This window comes from Zootermopsis nevadensis, unplaced genomic scaffold (genome assembly GCF_977971745.1).
Source record: "Zootermopsis nevadensis isolate Lab colony 2312 unplaced genomic scaffold, Znev_1.0 Znev_ptg000004l, whole genome shotgun sequence".
Lineage (NCBI taxonomy): Eukaryota > Metazoa > Arthropoda > Insecta > Blattodea > Termopsidae > Zootermopsis > Zootermopsis nevadensis.
The window spans coordinates 1,548,363-1,565,888 of NW_028259136.1; the positions used below are offsets into that span (position 1 = coordinate 1,548,363).

General features: G+C 36.2%; 1 protein-coding gene across 2 annotated transcripts in view; it reads right to left on the reverse strand.

The window, feature by feature from the left end:
• Positions 1–17,526, reverse strand: part of Cbp53E (Calbindin 53E) — a 94,471-nt gene that overhangs the window by 35,731 nt on the left and 41,214 nt on the right. For both annotated transcript variants that reach the window (XM_087342828.1, XM_022058466.2), the window contains exons 2-3: positions 15,311–15,547; positions 813–898 (exon numbers count right to left, since the gene is read on the reverse strand). In XM_087342828.1, coding sequence (XP_087198954.1) covers positions 813–898; positions 15,311–15,482 — 258 coding nt within the window. In that variant the 5' untranslated portion in view covers positions 15,483–15,547. The remainder of the gene's footprint in view (positions 1–812; positions 899–15,310; positions 15,548–17,526) is intronic.

Consider the following 17,526-nt stretch of genomic DNA (forward strand, 5'->3'; position numbering starts at 1 on the left):
AAGTTTACATAATATACTAAAGGGCATTTCTACCAGGTTATATTTCAGTCCCGCCATATACAACACATTTAATTAGTCAAACATTTTTACTTTATTGCTAATAATTCTCAGACTTCTTTTAAAGTATGCCTCGCCGGAAACTTGACAGCAACAAAAGACAGCTTATTTAATATTTCTGACGTTCCTACAGAAGGAAACACAATTTATATTCGTGTCCGGTCTCTTGAATTTCGATAAAATTCTTTTCCGCCATTTTCCATTGTAGGACCTTTTGTGAACACGGTAATGAACTTATAGGTTCCATAAAATAAGAAAAATTTATTGACCAGCTAAGCGACCACCAACTTCTAAAAAAATAATGCTGCTCATTGGCGTTAGTTATCGGTTTTTAACTAATAAACGATAAACTACTGTGCTGTATTGGTTACTTATTCTATAATTATATTCAGTAATTTAGAAGTTATTTTCTGGTCTTAAAATTATTTTATTTAATACAACTTTCCAGGCTAGGCTTAAACGTTTAAAGACAAGGGATAAAATATTATCATTTTTATGTGTATGTATAACTAACAGATATAGCTAGAGTTAAAACTCGTAAATAGCAGCTTAAACATCTACTGAATTCGATAAATATCGAACAAAGTAATTAAATGTCCAGAATAATTCTAGTTAAATTCACATCGCAAATAAACACATAGTTCAAACTTTAAAATATATATCACGTACTTTTGCTGTTCGATGACAACAAAGTGGTAACTGTGGATGTTATGAACGGCACGAAATGGCTTTTCAATTATTACGACCTTTCTTACCTCTGGACTGACGTCAGTAGCATTGGCACTCGACACGAACTCCCGGAGGAAACCATCCAGTTCCGTGCCTTCGATATAGCCGTTTCCTGAAATTAAACCAGACAGAATATAAATTACAGCATTTTTCTACTATCAACTTCACACTTGTGAGTTTATGATCAGTCTGTCTTTACGCCGATCATGGATGTGTATGCACTGTCTTTTCTATGATACGTTTTCCATGGTAAGAAAAGGTCATATGTTGTGCCAGTCAAAATATTTAATTAATTATTTGTTTAAAAATTAATTATAAATTCAAACACTCCTTTGGATTCTTCACTCCTTCTACGAAAATCCACTTGCCGCCTCTTCTCGAAGTCAGAAAATTTGAAGTCCGTTATCTGCGATACTGAATAACTTTCGCCGTCCAACAGAATAAATCACCAACTAACTCTAAAAGAAGAAGAGTCCAGAAGTAGCTGTTACACGCTCACCTGGTCATGCAATTCTCCTCCTGTTTTGTAAGTTAGCTGTTGTGGACCCTATATCAAGTCGTCATTCTCAAACTTTATTTATTTATGTTAATATTATCCTCCCTCTATACCAAGGTTTTCCAAGTAGTCTCTTTACTCCAGGTATTCTGAATAATAAGTTGCCTGTATTTCTACTCTCCCCTATGCGTGCCGAATCTTCTGCAAACTTTGCATCGCGAACCGAAATATTAATTGATATCTGAAAATGTGGCAAATTTTAGTACAATTTTTTTCTTATGAAGAATAACATGTACAGAGCACTAAGGAATAAATCAAAAGTGATAACATGTAAAAGCAATTATATATTTTATTTCTTTTAAATTCATTCTCATAATTGTTTTAAAGTAGTAATACCAAAGTGAAATTGTAACGACAGACCCAATTAACATGGGGTATTTTTCGATTAAACTGTTTACAAATACGTAAATTACATTAGTAATGCAATGCATACATATATTGATTGTAATTATATCAACAAAAGGGTCGTTTGCTTCTGTTTGCTCTCTACTACGGTTTATATGGTCAGTACCTATACGTGCCTCTGCATGATTTAGGCCCATATATCTGAAGTTCTCTGCAGTCGATAACAATTCAACTGCTCGTTAGCGTAATATACGGGAAATTGCTTTGCCTCTCTCGTTCCCTGAGTGATTGATGACTAAATCACTGGATACATTATCATGATCTAATGAACGCTTCGAGAGTCACTCAGAATGACTGAAAATTAAAATCACTTCCTGAAGTACAATGCTTAAATCATTATTTTACGCAGTCTTCTAACACTAAGAAATGGTTTTTAATATAACCCGTCATAAAACATTATTTCTGACCCCCAATATCGACAAGATTGATCTTTCACTATTATAGCCAAAGAATGTGAAATATTTTTTGCTTTGTATTTCCTTTTTCAAACTCTTTTCTTTATTTTGCAAGGAAATGTAAGCTCAGGACATCAAGTCCGTATGTATGTATGCGCCAGCCTTAATAAATCTTGTAAGAAATTATGAATATTCGTGAATGCTTTTATGGGCTTTATGACACAGTAACACACCTCATATTAAATCATTATAATTTGAAAACATGACGTGGGAATGTGAGATTTATTATCAACATAAATCATAAATATACCTATGAATATTACATGATACACTGTTCCAAATATGTTAAATATTACAAGCATAAAGGCGATTCGAATTAATAGTTGGAAATTATCAATAAAAATAAATATTATTTCTTTGTGTAATTAATAATTTTTAACTCCTGCTAACAATTCTATGTATATACAAAAATTGAATAAAATGGGTCGTAATTAGTTCCCTGAACCACACAATAATCTAGACATGTATTAAAATGCGTGGAAACTTGAGTCCTCTCCCAACTTACTAGCAATTATCGACCAATAGGGTCAATTTCTCAGGACCTGAGTGTACAAAAGTCGACATAACTTACACCAACTCACTCTGTCCCGCCACAAAGATGAGAAAAGAAGGGTGGTTTGATTCTCGCATTGCAGATGTAATAATTCAAAGCGGAGACGAAAACGAACTCGAAGCTCGCGCGCCTCACGAAAGTCTCACAAAAATGAATTCAGCAATGAAATAAATCAACGGTAAATACTTTTCCTCTAAGGCTGGAAGCTTTACTTTTTACTCGTCTATTGGGCTGTTTGAGAACAGGATACTGAGGAAGATATAGGACCTAGGAGACAATAATGGAGAAAATTACATGATGCGAAGCTTAACAATTGTTTCCTTTGTGAAATACTATTAGTGTGGTCAAAAGGAGAGGATCTGAGGGGCGGGACACGCAGAACGCATGAGTAAGATGAGAAATTTACCTTCGGGTTTTATAGAAGGCGGAAATTTCTTGACCATATTAGCGAATACCATGTTCTCAAAAAGGGACTCAGCTCTATGGAGTTAGTTCGCTTATTTATTAAAATGATCACTACTTGGAGTGAAATGAAAACAGACATGCGATATCCATGGAAAATACAATACAAGCAGGGAAAGAAAGAACAATAATTCAGTTTGTGGTAAAAGAAGCTGGCGGCTGAGGTCGTGAGGGGGCGTGGCGGAGGAGTCCCTGGCGATTAGGAGGGTTTCTGTTCTAGCAAAAATTTATTACGCACACCGAACAAGAGACATTAATTTCTTACATGAGATAACGCGAAATTCGACCGAGTGGTTAGTACTCTTTTACATACGTGAATCTCAATCTGGATTTTGATGCATGGATAAAACTGATAAGATTCATAGCATTTTTATGAAGAATATGTTAGGAATCCCACATTGACCTGAACATTGCGCAGCAAAAATTTAATTAGGTAGAGGTGGTGGAAGACGGAAAATTACAACTTTAACACTAAAGCATTGGCAAATAATTTTATGCATGAAAAGTCATGAAGTAGTTAAGAAGTTCTGCGAATATCAGAAAGATAATAAGTTCGAAATGTGGAGGGAAATGAGCGAAAGAGAAATTTGAACAGATTTTAATGGCATTCATTTGGCTAAATCGGTACGAACACTAAAATAGTGTAATGGATATTGTTTGTAAAAAATATGTAATGATATTGAAAAGTAGGGTTTGTTTTCTAGGTTGTCCAGAAATATTTCACTGGTGGTTTACAGAGATATAAAAAGAAAGCGAGGTAGAGAAGAATTTATTGATCGCTGTAATAAAAACGATAGAAGGGGCATGGCTTGGTGGAGGCTGGGGATTTGTAAATTTGAAGGAAGTAGAAAGGGGAAAGAAAAAGGAACATATCCCCTATGTTTAGGAAAGGAAGACAGTAAACACATTCTATTGGAGTGCCCGGAAAACAAATACTGGATAAGACAAATTATATGCAAAAATATTAATGATGCGCCAGCGTATAGAAAAATGTTGTCGTACAACCAAAATGGCCTTACAAATATGGGAATATTTTTGTAAATAATTCAATTTAAATGGGAAGGGAAGGTAAATGAGACAGAAATTTAAGGGGAATACGGAATTACTAACCTGGGTACCATAATATAAACTGTAGTAAGCAAACCAATGTATTAAAGTTGTGGACTGAATGAGGATAAGTTCTGTGTTACACGGAATGCGGTCCTATGTGATACAGCGCTCAATTCAGTCAATAAATGCATGTGTAGTCCACTGCAATCGCCTTAATTTAACAAACTTAACATTTTTAATTAATTTATAAGTAGGCGTAAGCTTTTTTTTGTGGTTCTTATTAAACAACTGACCCATCAATCCAGTGAACACACAAAAATATCACATTATTTATATCACCATAAACATCATCCTGAAGTTGATATAACATACAACTTTTTTATGTAATTAATTTTAAATATATGACGTAACAGTATATAATACTCATACAGATGTTTGTATGAAAACATATTGTTGATGATGGTATAAATAGTGTGTTACTGTTGTGTGCTCGACGGACTAATGAATCGATTAATTTGGAGTTCGATCTCTAAACGACAAACATGATTCCTCTAGCTCGCATTGGGTGGGTTACATGATTAAAGAAGGCGCACTAGACTTTATGATGCTTCGACTGCAATAAAAATGACCCATAATACCCGTTGTGTATAAAAGTAAATAGAAAATAAATCTACATACATGTCCATAAAAAAATCAGTAACTTGTGTCTTCATCAAGCATAATGCAAGTCGTAAATAGAGGACGCTCCATATGGTGATTGTTTAAAGCACAAATAATAAAAACGTCGCCTCTTCCCATTACATCAAAGAAATGGCTTGAATTTTATGTATCAAGCACATCCTGTTATAAATATTTATAGCAACACTGATGCTATAAGATGTGGTCAGACTATGGACTCAGATCGGCATATGGCTGCGTACTGATGCAAACTCCTACAAGATCCAATATGATCCGTCCGATATCAGCGGACAAGTCGGATATGAGAAGGTGCGAATAAAATGATTTCTAATTAAAATTACAGCATTATTTAGGTTCGTTTTAATAATGTTTGTAAAAGAGAGTATATTTGGCCTATACATTATTTCCGTCACAAACAACAAAGCATATCATTATCACAAATAATATTTGTTATAGACGGTTATAAATCAATGATTATAAGGACAAAATAAATTGCCCTTCTTCATGGGCACTGCTGATGTTCGTGTAGATAAAAGAAAAAACAATAATTTTCTACTTCTAGTGTGAGCATTGTGCTAAGAAGTAGTCCTTCAGCTAAGTGAGCTAGTCCTGAAAACTACATACGCATATTTTTGAACATATTTAGCGAAAATATTGTCTTCTTGGCGACATGTTCTCTTTCTGGCAAAGTGTCTAGATTGATTGTTTTAGATTAATGTTGTTTTATTCTGTTTCTTGTAAGTGTTTTTTTTATTATCGTATGCCTGCAATAAGCTCTTCGCTGTTGATAAACACGCTAATAAAAAATGAAAGGAATTGATTTAAATTATTACCATTATTGTGAAAAGACCTATTCGCCTACGAGCCATCCCTTGCAATAATGATGTGATATATACACGTTTTATTTTATGAAGAAAATGTCTAAAATATGTGACGTGAAAGTATATCATACCCACACAGATAGTTGTAGGATATAATTTTAGATATCAATACAACAACAACTGTCCACATCCAAATCCTTACACCTTTTACTTCTCACCGCTTTTTATTTTACAACAAATAATCTAGCATTTGCAGTTGAAGTAGCTTTCTTATATAACCCCAAAAAACAGTCAATTCGCTTTTCCAGCGTTGATTTCCAAAAGATTTAATTAAAAGAATTAAGTACGAGGTACAGCAATTTCAACCATCACTAAAATTCCTATACTGCGATTATGAGTAATAGCTATTCAGAAATACAGCAAAATGACAGCGGCATAATAAATAAGATATGGAGATGTTACGTGTGAACAATCATTTTTTCATTCGTTCTATCTTTCAATTAGTGCAGCTGTTAACCAAAAACGATCGTCTACATTTAACGCTGTAACTAACAGCCTCTATCACACTAAACCCACTTTTATATTTTCACAGCACCCAACACCACGAGCTCCACGTGTTATTATCAAAGCTAAATCATAAAACGATGTTTCTTGCTGGTTTATTTGTATTGCATAGCTAAAGTCTGGATGGAGAAATGGTAGTTGCAAGGTGTTGTTCGTCTTCACGCACAGTGTCCTGCTGAGAAGCATGCAACCCGCTGCCAAGTCAGACAAGCAGGAAGACAACTTCCAGTCCCTTCAGCAGACACAAGCCTTTGCTCTTTCTAAATCTGTAAACGAATGAAAAGCCTCTGGCGAAGTAGCTGACAGTTTGTCTTGTAATGCAGAGACCTTGATTCGAATTTTGCAAGGGAAATAACCACTAGAACAGAAGGTACAATCGCCTTGAGAACATCAAATCTAATACTGCAACTAGAACAATTCCATCAGCGGAACCAAATAAACCAATATCGATTCATCCTCCAGCTTTTAAGTAATCATTCTCTAACCTCAGTCGATCCCAAATAATCTCTGCAGCGTCGTTAAATATCCTCGCGTTAACGAAACAGTCATTCCACGCTACATGAAGTATATCCTGCCATAGCAACGTAAAATAATGAAGAACAAATATGAAATAAAAGGTTATGTCGAACAGTTTAGTTCTATTGAACTGACCTTCGTGTACACTGCAGATGGTACACTTATGTTATTAAAGAATAATAGAGCAATTTTAACCAAACTATATTATGTTCTCTGTTATTTAACATGTATTTCATATTTATGCCTTCAATAAACCAGAGGTGTAATTTTTTAAATCTATTAGGCAAGTTTTTGATTACCCGCATAACACACTGCTTCTCGAAATGCAAAACAGCTTCATAGGATATAGCACGTTGTTAGTGTGCGTCATATATTCTGTTAGCGATGTTTCCAAGAAGCTAAGTGCAGAAACCATAAGTGAGACCTGAGGTCTTCACGGCGTTGAAGAAGAAGACACTAACATTTCGGAAAAACAGCTCTGAAGATGGAGACGGTATGTTTTTCCAGAAAGTAGCTCTCTTCTTACGAGTCTAGACTTCTTCACAGCCGAGAACAACAAAAAAGAAATGGTTGTCGACGGTTAATCCAACACAGTAATTTTCAAACCCGTCACTTCAATGATAACAGCCTGGAGCAAACATGAATTTATTGGTAATAAGAAAGACTACAAGTGTATGACCATGAAAATCTATATGATAATTATTTTGATTCTACTTAACGTCTCCTATTTAACCGCAGTGAATGCATACCTTCAAATCGAACGTGAATTGGGAAGAAAGAAGCAGCCGTGGCATTCTTTAAATAACTACTTGAGAAATATCTTGGAGAAACACACAGACATTTGGGAAAACCTCGGTCAGCACAGCTGGTCGCTGAACCGAGATTCCAGCCCGAGAACTTCGAAATACGAGACATTTGTGATTGACTACTATACCAAGTTACCAGAATGTTCGCTTGTTTGGTAAGAAACATCTTAAAATGTGCATAAGTTCTCTAGAAGTTATTTCCTAAAAGGAAAGTAGAAAACGCCTTCGCAAAGTATTCTAATTTCACGACTACGAAATTTGCAGCATTAATGTATAAAATCGTCTGGAATTTGTAACGATGTAATATTACAAAACACTACGGATTCTGTGTGACTTTGCTTATGTTCTTAAGCACTAAAAAGGTGGCACCCGAACTCTTATTTTATTTGAAAGCAAACTTAAGCCCATTCGATGCAGGCGGCGGAAATCGTAAAAACGAGAGACCATTCAGAAGGTACAATTTGTGTTTATAAATCAAAATCAAAATACGGTCACCATAAAAATACTTTTAATTCGAAAACGACAAGTCCTATCCGAGTTACTTGTTTAAACCTTCAAAGCTCAATGGTAACTATATGTACCATCTGCTTTAACAATCAGTATTCTGGCATTTTTTTACTTACAGGTTTCATATGATTCTTACTGTAAACAACGATTATTCCCTTAAATCGCATAAACTAGTGAAAAATATTGTTCTGTTCACAAGCTAGAAAAAAAGTCATGGTGGCTAATGTAGCCTACCTGTTTATTATTTAACTTCATGAAACACATAAATTACAGTAGACACTTATGTGCAATAAATTTCTATGTGAGATCACTAAAATATTTATAAATGTAAAATGACTCGTTGTGACGTGTGGTGAAATCTGCTGTTGAGGTTACTTCCATGCATTCAGATTTAAATTTTACACCAACTTCGTTCATTATACATGACACAATGCTTAGTCATTGTGTTAATTTGCTTATTCAACAGAATGCAGCCAAAATTAATCCTCAATGGCAGATCGTAATATTTTCGAGAGAGGCCGAAATCTGAAGTCACTCACTATTAAATACACCAAGTATCTACATACATGTAGATGTACAAGCCGTGTCAATTTTAATGATTTTGTTGGTCTGAATGCTGTTTAAGGACACTGTATCAACATTATAGGTATTTATATGTTACTTTTTAATGTTTTATTGGTCTACATCTAGTTAAGGACACTGCACCAACAGTAGAGACTATTTAATAACGAATGTTATGAAAGGTTTATTATTTCTACTTAACATTAGTCATAATTAAATTCGAGCGATTGTAGTTCAAGTTTTTAAGCTGTTATTTTGACCAGACTTATGCAATCGGTATTTTGATATCTAAATGAGATGTTATAATTCTTAATAATCGACATTCTCAGTTTTAAGCTAGAAAACGTAGGTGCTTGAATTTGGCACGACAAGTTTGTTAGAGTATTAACAAAACTAAGGCTGAATACAGCCCTGTGTACATCGTTCACTTCACCGGAACTTGAACATATTTCACGGGATCCTTATAAAATATAGCTTCAAACTCTTCAACGTGCTATTAAACATACGGATCCTAGATTCTGCCTATTTTTTATAAACACTGATAGTTGATGATGCTTCTCCTGTATTTGTTTGCAGACTCACAGTACATATTCCAGGTAATGGAACAGTCAGTACGTGTGTCAGCAACTGTATCCATCTTACTTCTTCTACACCTTACGCCAGATCCTACAAGACACATTACTTACCCACTTGTTTATTACCAATAAGTCAGACTTTAGTGGATAAATTATCAGAGTCAGAAAAAACGCAGAAGTTACGACATGCAATATATTACACCTATCCTGCTTATAAAATAGAAGGATAAATTACATATTCTTACTTATAAGATCAAGAAAAATTTTCTTCGCGTTCTTAAGCTAACATATAGCTATATTCATAACTGAAAGTTAAATATAAGGCTTTATAGGTCCCTTTTAGTGTTCCACAATCTCTGTCCAAGTCCGTATAAGGATCCTGCAGACATTCGAAACGGCTTTGTATCTATATACAAGCTCACATTTTTGCGGAAATGGCAGTTATATAGACCTACCAATGAAGATACGCAGATACAATTTCAATACACGTATTATCAAGGATTACAGATGTACAATGAGAAGATTTCTATAGAAAAATGTCTGTGTTGACGTTTGAAAGATTATAGCAGAACCGAATGTTTGGTTATTGTTTGTAGCTTTCAGGTATTGGAAATGCATTATTTCTTAAATGAATGAAAAACACATTTCTAAGCTACTAATTGACTAATTTATAAGTTCGGACGATTTATCTGTTCATACAAAAATATATATGTATGGTAAGACTTTTTTGATAATTGGTCGTAACTCGTATCTCGAAACTGTGTGTACCATAGGTAATGTGGGAGTATAACACAAATTCAAAACACAACATAGAAGCTGTAGTGATGTACGCTTTGTTCATTTCTGTACTGCATTTTGGTTAATTAACAATTTAAAGAGTGCCAGAGAAGCAGTTGTATTTGTTTGCAACCCTACCTACCCCATTTACATGATAGCAAAAAAAACAAAAACAAATGTCAAAAAGATTTATTCATCAACGCGCCTTGCTTCTATGGCAACACACAACAGCTAAACGTTTGGAATAACATAAAAATTCAAACATTAAATCGTTGCAGATAAACGAAAATTGGTTATTGATTAAGGAAAGTTGCATGTTATGGAAGCAAAACATTTATCGCCTTTGCCACAAACCTAACCGGGTAGGATAGTTCCAGGTATTGGGACTGAGGAAACCCACGAAGAAACCCGTTCAGGATAGCCGGATTTCGGGCCGAGATTTGAACCCAGGAAGGAAGGATCAGCAGCCCCTGCACCAAGAAATCACATCTGGCAAATGTTAAGTTGGCTGTCATTTGGGTTCTTACGCCTTGTAGTCTGGCAGAAGTCTACCGTCGTTTCAGAGGCACTTGCTGCCTCTATCATCAGTTCGATAGCATTTGTAAGCATTAAGCCATTTTATGGGCCTGTAAGACGCCCAAGGAAGCTATCCGACCGTGGGCACTGTGTCATCCGCCCCACAAGGTGCAGCATTGCATTCATCCTTTTACCTCTGCAGCAATGTAAAACTTTGCCTGATGACTCACGACACTCGGAACGCCCGCTACAGTCCCTCCGCGCTGAAGTGTCTTTGTATCCCCAGTCAAACATTAATGCTGTTAGAGATACCTCCTTCTCGCACAGGATTCAAACCGCCAATTCATCACGTTGCTATAAACTAATAGAGTATTTCTTATTTAGTTAGTTTAGTTTCATTTTTATATGTACGTGCCAAAAATCGAAGTCCGTTCTTCTGGTCCGACACCAGTCTCTCTCCTTAAAGAGCTGCTCCGCGTGTTACCTTCCCACAATCCATTTCGTTTTTGATCGCATCCGACGGATCAAGTCCCTTCAGTTTATTGTAAAGTATGAGACACCGTCTGGTCGAGATTTTCATCAGCTGTAAGTATAAATATAATTTAACGATCGTGAAGTTTGCCACATTTTATGTCCTTGGTAATCAGCAAGAAATTTATATGGTGTTGCTCAGTAATGATAAACCATCTCTTCTGCTGCTCCCCAGTAAAAACCATCTTGCCCCAATTAGATCTATAATAATTTTATCTCTTCTTTACATTCTACCAAAGAACACCTAATAGGTCACGGACATTTTCTCCCTACTAAGGACGACGTGGTGATACTGCGTTTAGTTAAAATAGTTTATATTTGTGTATTTTATATCATTTACAATACTCGCCTTCTTTACACAATTTTTCATGTTACGTTCACACAGATTTTGAATCTATACAGCATTAAGAAGCTATTGGTCCCAGAATACTTTTTTCTACATGCATACCTTTCGCGAAATTGCTACAGAAATCTTGGAAGTAATATACAAAAATGCATTCGCATGCACATATCAAGGCTACTGTTACACTGTTATTAATATAAATTCTTCTTAATATATGAAACCTATACCAACTATACACGTGTTCAATTCGTGATAGGATATATGTATTCTGAATCATCTAATTATCGTTGAATTTGAATACGGAGTTTAGTAACCATTAGGAGTGGATCCTCGCTTTCAAACACTTCCTTCTGCCTTTTTTCTTCTAACAGTCAGTAATAGAAACAGCAGCTTGTTTCCTATTTAAATGTGAATTCACCATTCACTAAATATTGAAATAGTGTATTTTTGCTAACTTTTTTAAATATTACGTACATAAAAATTAGACCACATCAACTATCGTTAAACTAAATTCTTTTAACATTTCTGCTAATGGCGCTTGTATCCAGAAATAATTATTTTAACGCTAGACCTAATAACGCTAATACTTCGACTCGAATTCGACAATTTTCGTTTTCATTACATTGTATTCTCGCGTGCACTAAATGTGGCGTCTTCTGTACTTAAGTTTATTTATTACAGTGAGTCACTAATGACGAACAACGAGGCCCTGTCTTTTTTTTCTTCATAAACTGGAAGCCCAGAATTTATTTCCCTAGCGGCCGGCTCTGTTAAATGGAAGATGCTGACAAATGAACGGGAGCACGACCGCCTACCACGTTTTCCCATGTCTGCAAATGATGCTGTTCAGCATTAAACATATGACACGCAGATACAAGTAAAAATTCCCATGTAATCTTAGTAACAACAAAAACATGAGATCCCATAACCCTATCCTACTGCATGCTGTATCACTGTCAGAACATCAAAACATAATTTAAATTTTGTTGAAACAGAGAAATACGGAAAAATTGTACATGGTGGCCAAAAACTGATGTCGCAAATTCCATGTTTTTTTGTTAGAAAAAAAATTGTAAAGAACAAAAATGTACAATTTAGCAAATAGTATACAGAAAATAATTTCAATATTTAAAAGTTCGGTACATAAAACCTAATATCAATTTTGGAATTATGCTACGTCATGCTAAACGCTATATCAGAGAGGGAGACGATAAAGGGCAGGTTGAATTATGACCTTATTCCAGAACTTCTAAGATCTACAACAGAATTCTAAAATATATGGCGCTAGAGATAATTATGCTGATAATAGTAAATCAGAGAGAGAAATACAGAAACAAAAACAGTTTATTATTATCCGACTGTTCCATAAGATATAAGAAAATTGCCGAGTTAACATTAGACACAAGATTATTAAAAATAAGTTTACAAACCCACCTTCTAAACCGAAAGTTTAAAAAAAATAATGAAAACAAAAGTTTATTTTGTCATTGATTTTTTGTAAAACATGAGACCTTTTAAGTTCGTAATTTTAGCTACAGAGCGCCTCAAAACTGCTCACAAGAAAGTAATCTTCAGACTACATGGGGCAATTATTAAAATGGAATAAATACATTTATGTCCGTGATCCTTGTGAAATTTTAGCGGTCAGTATGTTGACTGTATTCGTATATAAAATAATCACACACACTTCCAGACTTCCCGCGTTTACCTTCATACTGCTTATTTACATGTGATGAATCCTGCTGGCAAAGTATCCCACACTACTACCATAAACTAACGACACACCAGATATCAATAATTAGAATTCCCCAGTTAATATCAATTGTCACACCCGTTCCTACAATCCATTACATGGATTAAACACAACAGAGTCTTAAGACGATTAAAACTGCGACAAATTCCTTTCGTATTATTAGAACAGGGACATATTTAAAATTCACGTAAGCGTGTTCGTTAAGTACGTTGAAACAGCAGCTCGGAAATGGTGTTGGATTTTGTTAGTGTGTCTATAAAGACAAAGGCCTACAGCGTGTCACAACATTGAACATGTCTGCAGACAATGCAGCAGTAACCACGAGATTTCTAACGGTATCCAACTTTGTACTCCAGCGAATTGGAATGTAGGATACAACGGAGAAGTTTCTGCTAAATTCAACAAACGAGCAAAATGACGGGGTTAGTTATGCGGGCATGTGTACGTTTCGTGATATAGATTTAGTGACTTTTCAGTGTGTGCTCTACAACCAAAATTATTCACGTATTATAGACAATTCCATGCTTCAGTTACAACAATCATTAACATCTGCTGCACAGAAAGAAAAATCGAAATATGAAATGAGCTCTCTGCATCGACAAGTCGCCATTTTTGTTTGCTTCTGCAATGGCGTAGAAAATCAGACACTGACAACCCATGAACATCAAACTTGAAAGCTGACACCTACCTACACTCTTTGTTTCCGATCTTATCCATCGTCTGTTTTAAGAATCTTAAAAACCTTAAAAAAACTACGTTTTGAAAAATAAGTAATCCTGTGTCTTCTGGTAAAAAGAGAGACGCCTATTCTGTTGGATCCTGTAGATAGAGCTATTCCCGATCTCTGTTCTGTAGAATTGGTATCTGACATTTTTACCTGACGACAGAGAAAGATCTTTCAAAATATTTTAAACACAGACGATGGACAAAGTCCAAAACACAGAAAGTATTAGAACTGGATCCACCGATTATGGCCGCTGACCTTGTAGGGAGTGCCCAGTATGCGGACCACTCAATGAAGGAAGGAAGGAAGAAATTTCCGTCGGTCAGTACAGTCTGTGTCAGTGCAGCATTGTGGAAGCCTGATAATTGTTGTCTTGTGACTGTGCTGTGTTAACAACATGCCACCTGTTCGTTGCAATCTCCTTTCTGGTCATTGATAACGCCTCGTATCACAGACAAACCACCGACGTCTTAATCAAAGAAGGACGAAATGAAAGCCTGGATATTGGAAAGAAACATCCCATTTTGTGACAACGTGTTGAAAGCTCGACTGTACGATTTAATCAAATTAAATAAGTTAAAGCACAAATATTATGTGATTGATCGGATTTTAGCAGACAAAGAACGTCTGTGCTGAGACTTCCGCCTTGCCATCCAGATTTAAAACTCATTGAACATATTTGGGCAGATGTAAAACATTGGGTTGCAAGCAAGAACACAGCATTTGAAAATAAGGACGTCGAGCACCTGAGACGCCAGAAATTCGAAGAAATTGGGCAAGAGGAATGGGATAATGTACACATGTCAGCATGTGGAAAAACCATAATAATCTATTATGAACAAGAAAGCACAGTCGAAGACGCTATTTAACGTATTATAATTGAAGATAATGGATAAACTGTAGCAGCGGTAGTGATGAATCGAGTGATGTCAGAAAGCGATTGTCTAAGAGGAGTGGAAGAATTGAAAGAGGACCGAAGATTTGTGAAGAAGATAAAAGTATCTAATACTCAATGCGGTGTTAATTTTCTAGTGATGTGTACTGTAGTGAAATAAACTTTCCTGTGTTACATACCGTGGTGATATTTTATTTGGAGTGTACTATACGCGGCCTGCTGCCATCCCGCCCAGCAAACTTCTAGTAAGTGACTCGCTCCGAGGTTCCAATTCACAAAGTTCAGCGGCCAAAAACGCTGGAACTCAGCATAAAACAGAACTACAACCAAAAGGCATTCCGAGAATAACTGTATTTCCCTATTACTGCCATTTTCGTCTCTTTGCGAGCAAGTTACACGACGTTACGAGGTTTTGAATTTCTGATTTGGCTTATTCCACATACATCTGGACGTCAGGCTAGAAGAATTGGACTCACCATCCTTGTCGTAGTGGCTCCAGACCTCCATGAACTGGTTGGCGGACAATTTCTTCAGTTCTCGGCTCTGTGGGTCACGGTACTGCCTCATGAAGTTGGTCGCCTTATCCAGGTTCAGCTTCTTGGCCCTCGCTGCTGCTGCCGCAGCCTCCACCGCCGTAGATGCAGACATAATGACGTCACACGAAGTCCCTATCAGTCTTCTGCTAGGAACTTGTTCCGAACTCTTGGCTCTCCCTGCAGGCAGAGTAAGAAGCACTAGTTAGCACGCTTACTTTCCTTCAAATGCTTCAATCTGCATGGCAAGTCTAATTAAAAGTATAAAATTTAGTTTATTTTTGAAGGCACTGATCCATTTCTGTGCGAATTAACACTATAGCAGCCGACATAAAATTTATCTGGCCAGAGAACTTTACATTCTTGAATATAACTAAAAATTTGCTGGCGACATACCGTATCTCCCCGATTTTAAGAACACATTTTTCATATTTTAAATTTTCTGAAATCGGAGGGCGTCTAAAATCTGATGGAGTCTAAGAACCGATATAGCTTCTTTATTCCTGAAAACCCATTACAGTCGATGACATCTTAAAATAGAGGAAATGCAGTATGTACATCGTTTTAAACACAAATTTTAAATCCTAGAATCATGTCCGTTAGCACACATTTGGCTATTGTAAATGTTTGCTCCTCATGTCTCAAAATTATCTCGCCTCACAAGCGGGCGGTAGTACTTTTCAAGTCGTGCATGCGAGCGAGCGAGCGTCCACACAATTAGCTAATGGCATATTAATTACGAGTTATACTGTCATGTTCTTTTACGCAAACCTCTCAACTGAACTGTGCGTGGACTTATAATTAATATAGGTTTAAGATCCCTCCCTGGAGAGGAATGTATTAGCAACGCGAAGCCTGTCTGAGACCAATACTTAGGTCTGCATCAGCCACAGAACAGAATATCTGCTACCACATTACTGGATAATACCGTCTATACACGCCTCCAGCATCGTTTTAAGCTATCATGTTTAGCCAGTAAGGTACCTACAATACAATTTTTGGGTTTGTCAATCGTGGTCTTTTGGTTCTTATGCCATTTGTGGACTCAAGGCACTTCAGATCAAAGGGAATGTCGGCTAACCGAAGAGCGGATTATCTGGACTCTGCTGTTTCATAAACTTCTTTATCACCAATTGAATAAAAATTTACTTGGATATTATCTATCGTCTAGTAAATATAAAACGTAAAACGACGTTTCGGAGATGGGACTCTATCTCCGTCTTCAGGTTCCTACACAGTTGGGCCCACTAGGCTAGGGATTAGCTCTATCTAGTGGGCCCAACTGTGTAGGAACCTGAAGACGGAGATAGAGTCCCATCTCCGAAACGTCGTTTTACGTTTTATATTTACTAGACGATGAATAATATCCAAGTAAATTTTTATTCAATTGACTCTTCAACATCGTCAAGAAGTTTTAGATTTCATATTCTTTATCACCAAAATCTTTGCAGCAATATTTTAAAGAAGAAGCAGTTTCACTTAGTTACCGACATTTAAACGGAAGCAAATTCTTAAACCTCGCTTCAATACCGTACTGAACTAGGATTTATAGAAGATGATAATATTTGAAACTGATATACGATAACACACTTCGTTGTTTAATAAAACAATTCAAAACCAAAAACATGTCCGAATTTCCGTGTGTACTGGCCTGAAACTTTTGTTATCGCTAAATAGATAGATCACTTTATCTCCTCGTAGGCAGATGCGTGGCATATTTATTGCACTACAATGGCCAAAAAAAGCACAATTTGGTAAATTCAATGTCATAGCTTTATTCATACTGCGTATCTAGTTGAAATATCATATCTGTATAGCTGAATTTGGGCTGTTTCCAAAGTAGCTCCTGTTATAAAAAGAATTCTGTTCTAGTCGAATTAACAACGACAACCTGGGGAAGCAACATTTCAGATATATTCGCCACAAATGCCTATTGACCTCTGCTAACGGAGCTAGTGACGTCATCACTCAATTTCTGGCTGGGGATAGCGCCATTACGGAGGATTCCCCACATAGTTTCGCGGTTGACTATGGACTACTCCTCCAATCACCTCCGCGCCCACAAACGCACGTAGGTTTCTTGGTTACATAACTGGTTGTTAAGATTCGAGAAGAAATTCTAACATCACAACCTTTAACTCCATTCGTACAGGACATCG